At 60.1% G+C, this 3,989-nt stretch overlaps 1 protein-coding gene across 1 annotated transcript; it reads right to left on the minus strand.

The window, feature by feature from the left end:
• Positions 1 to 226: 226 nt before the first annotated feature.
• On the minus strand, positions 227 to 1,680 carry GADD45G (growth arrest and DNA damage inducible gamma). Its single transcript, XM_004469964.3, has 4 exons — positions 1,504 to 1,680; positions 1,271 to 1,372; positions 959 to 1,172; positions 227 to 850 (listed from the first exon to the last, which is right to left on the minus strand). The coding sequence occupies exons 1-4, from the start codon at positions 1,554 to 1,556 to the stop codon at positions 740 to 742; spliced, it is 480 nt and encodes a 159-aa protein (XP_004470021.1). The 5' UTR covers positions 1,557 to 1,680; the 3' UTR covers positions 227 to 739.
• Positions 1,681 to 3,989: the final 2,309 nt, after the last annotated feature.

Consider the following 3,989-nt stretch of genomic DNA (forward strand, 5'->3'; position numbering starts at 1 on the left):
GGCTCCTGGAAGTTTGAAAATCTTCCCCCAAGAAAGCAGGGGCAGGGCTCCAAGTACCCAGGCATCCCGCCAGCGTCCCCCTCCCCCATTGCCACCGTCCTGGGAGCCTGTCCTTTGGGCCCACCAGGAAGATAAGAACAGGTGTCATCCAGTTCCCGGTTTCAGCAGTCATCTGAAACTCTGGTGAGCACCCTCCCCCACCTGTGCAAGCAATCAAGAGAAGAAGTTGGTTTCAATGTGTTTATTGCAAAGTTCAAACCTTCAAGAGCCGCATCCTTAGGGAAAAAAAAAAAAAAAGGCATCATTGTCCCGATCCGTTTGGGGGGAAAAAAGCAGTGCGAGTCTGCTCAGTTCGCCACAGTTCCTGTAACTGTATCAAGTCCACGGTCGCCTTTTCCCCTCATTCTGCTGAACGCAGGCTGCTGCTGAGTCACGCCAGCCCAGCCAGTCTGTCTTTTCCTTCCCAGCCGCCTGCAGCCAAAAACGTCCCCAGCCCTCTGGCCTTCCTGGGAAAGCAGCAGCTCACGGCCACTTGCCAAGTCCCTCAGCTCCGGGGGGCGAGCCTGGCCCTCGCCGCTGCCGGCTCCGCGCCCTGCTCCAAGCGCCACCGCCTCTGCCAGTCTCCACGACTCCTTCCGGCTCCCGCCGAGGAGCTGAAGCCACCGAACCAGCCACGCGCTCGGCGCCCCGGCGCATCGCGCCACGTTGATCAGACCCAGGTCCCCTGGGCCCCGGACCGTCACTCGGGAAGGGTGATACTGGGCACCCAGTCGTTGACGCTGCGGCTCTCCTCGCAGAACAGGCTGAGCTTCTCCAAGGCGGGGTCTTTCCACGCGTCCTCGTTGGGGTTCTGCGGGGAAAGGGGTGGGGTAGGGTCAGCCCGGCTGCTGCCCGCACCACCCACCCCCCTGGCCGGGGGCGCGCGGGGGCGACAGCAGGTGGGGGGCAGGCGACTCACCGAGATGAGGATGCAGTGCAGGTCACCCGGCGCGCCCGCCTCGTCGCCCGCGCCCACGATCGCCGCCAGCCGCTGCACGTCGCCGACGCGCACAATGTCGATGTCGTTCTCGCAGCAGAACGCCTGGATGAGCGTGAAGTGGATCTGCAGCGCGATGTCGCCCTCGTCCTCCTCGTCGGCGGCCAGCACGCAGAAGGTCACGTTGTCAGGGTCCCTGCGCGGGCCGGGAAGGCCGAGGTCAGGGCGGCCGCGCGCCCCGGGGCTTTCCCCCCCACGGCGCCGTCCCCCGGCCCGGTGCGCGCCTCTACTCACACGTTCAGGACTTTGGCGGACTCGTAGACGCCGGCGGTCAGGCAGCCCTGGCGCTGCGCCGACAGCAGCAGCTCGTGCAGCGCCTTCCCCGCGCTCTGCATCCTGCGGGCGAGGGGGGCGCGTGAGCCGGGCGCCAGCAGCGGCCGAGGGGCCCGACCCGTTCCCCGGCGCGCGCCCCGCCGGGGCTGCACGGTGCCCGCGCCGCCCTCTCCGCTGCCCCGGCGCGCACTCACCTGGCGGTGCTTTCCGGAACCGTCTCCTGGCCGCGGACTTCTTCCAAAGTCATGGTGCGCGGGGCGAGCAGCAAGTTATCCACAAAGGGGAGCGCGGGCGCCGAGGGCCGGAGGAGGAGCCGGGAGGGAGCAGCCCGGAGTTCGGCGCAGCAACCGCGAGTGCGGCCGGGACCCGCCGGCTCGGCCTTATATAGGGCGGGGGGGCCACGGCGCCACCAGCTGCCCCCACACTGCGCGCCGATTGGCCGGCGCCGGCTTTCTGATGCAAATGAGGCGGCAGGCCGGCCCGGCTCGTGCCAGAAGGCCACGTGGGGAGGGGTGCGGGGGATTACAAAGCCTCAAATCTGCTGCCTTTGTCGGGGTGTTACCAGGCAGACTGGAGCCTGCAGATTTCATCTCGCTTTTTTTTTTCTTTTTTTTTTTTTTTTTTTTTGGTAAAATCCTTAAATGGAAGGGAGGGGGGAAACCCCACCTTGTTGGCTAATTTGATGCTGCGATGTGCGCAATCGGCGAATTTAAATAAAGAAACCAACTCGGCGTTCGTTTTGGTTGCTGCCTTTCTGGTTTTTCATTGCCTTTGAAGTCCAAGTGTATTAAAACTGTTGCTTTCAAACCGGAAATTAAGGTAAAAAAACGTGCCATCCTGGTTTTTAGCTGGCAGAAAGCAGCGAGTCAAAGCCCTTTCCAGCTGCCCCCGGGGTGAGGAGTCGATCCCCGCAAAGCCCATTTGATCCCCCGACGGGGACTGCGGCCGCAAGGTCCGCGCAAACTTCTCCCCGCGGCGACCCAGCCCTGCGGGGCGCCGAAGCGAGCGAGCAGATTGCGGCCGGCACACGCGCGGCTCGTTTGCATTTCTATGGAGCGCGCACAATAGCGGAGAGCTGGCGTGTGGCGGCTTGGAGTTGGGACAATCCAGGCTTTCTCTTCATAGCAACACTGTCCACCTGCCGCTGGGTTGGGCCGGCTAGAGCCCCGCCGGCTTGTGGGGGTCACCGGGCTGCTCCGGCGCGGGGATCCGGGGCGCGTGCTGCGTCTCTACCGCCTCCCTGCGATTCCCGGCTACCCCGTGCGCGCGCCGCCAGCCCCGCTGCGCTCTGCGGGGACACTGCAACGTAATTGCCCTCGACCGGGTCATTGCACGCGTGCGCTCGTGCGGCCGCTCAGCCCCGCGGCTCTGGGGGTCCGCGAACCTCGCACGGTCGGAGGCCGCCCAGCCCGTGGGGGTGCAGGCCCCAAAGGGCTTTCCAGAACGGGGCTCAGGAATCCCTTTCCCGGGGCGCCATCTACTGGCCGGACAGAAAGATCGCGACCCCCCTCGACCTTGCCTCGCCCTCTCCGGGTTTGGAGAGGGTCCTGGCAGGAAATCGAGAGGAAGGCCTGCACAGCCGAGGGCCCTGGGTTACCCCGGGGTGGGATGCGGAAGGAGACGCCCACCCTGGTATTGGTGGAATAAGAACCCTCTGTTTCTAATATTATTTTGAATTGTTTCTAGTAATCTAAAAATATATCTATAGGAAGCTTGTTTCCAGTAGTAGAAAAATATAACTGCAAGATATCTTGAGAAACTAACAGAAAGTGCTGTTCTTTGAGCGTGTTTTACCTACAGCCAGCGCTTTCGTATGCTTTAGGGCTAAACTTTTGGTGCTTACGTGTTTCTGCGCAGCCTTGAAGCGTGCGCAGGGCTTACACTTTTTACCTTCTCTCATTTTTCAAGGTGGGGCCTGGAACACGGCCCAGAAACAGGGCCGGGGGAGTCCCAGGACCCACGCGTGCTCCGCCTATCTCGCCCCTCCTTAGAAAGACTGGCGTTGGAAAATGAATCCAGAGGCTTTGGTTTTTAGTGCTGATCACTTACCTTTTTTTTTTTTTTAATTCAGACTCTCTTCCAGGGGTTCGTGGATATACAGTGTACTTCTGAAACTTCCTAAGGGAAGTTTTTATTCTCCTGAATTTGGAGGAGGCTGTGCGCCTTTGTGGGCAGGGCAAGTGCCAAGGGCAGCAGCTGGCGGTCCTGCGCCCCCTGGTGGCTGGATAGCAGAGCGCCACAAGAGCGGGCCACTTCTCCAGGTACCCAACCTTCCAGAATCTAGGAAGCCAGTGTTTGCTAATTCGCCATCTCTGAAATAGGGAGGTGTCTTACTATAGTGCTGGGCCAGGCACCATTGTGCCACGTTTCTGTGCCAGCGTTTTCCTCCCTCCCTCCCTTCCTTCCTTCTTTTCTGTCTTGGTGGTGTATGAAATGATGGTGTGCCTTGATTTGGTAAACTATGTTCATTTTTAAGTGGATGAAACTGAGGTCTTGTTTTAATAATAAAAAAAAAAAGATAGTAAGCATTTCTTAAGGTATATTAGTTCCAAGTTCCCAAGAAAATTTTTGGAAGTAAGACTGGCATTCTAACATTCCCCTCCCCAACTTGTAGTAACACTGGAAATCTCCCCCACATCAAGACCAGGGAAAACAGGAGGCAAGCCTGAAACTCCTCACC

Source organism: Dasypus novemcinctus, chromosome 8, assembly GCF_030445035.2.
Source record: "Dasypus novemcinctus isolate mDasNov1 chromosome 8, mDasNov1.1.hap2, whole genome shotgun sequence".
Lineage (NCBI taxonomy): Eukaryota > Metazoa > Chordata > Mammalia > Cingulata > Dasypodidae > Dasypus > Dasypus novemcinctus.

Excerpts from the sequence above, each read along its gene's own strand:
- GADD45G (XM_004469964.3), bottom strand. The coding sequence starts at position 1,556 with ATGACTTTGGAAGAAGTCCGCGGCCAGGAGACGGTTCCGGAAAGCACC. Across the intron at positions 1,173-1,270 it reads TCCGCCAAAGTCCTGAACGT|GGACCCTGACAACGTGACCT; the intron begins GTGAGTAGAGGC and ends CGGCCCGCGCAG. Across the intron at positions 851-958 it reads TGCACTGCATCCTCATCTCG|AACCCCAACGAGGACGCGTG; the intron begins GTGAGTCGCCTG and ends CTTTCCCCGCAG.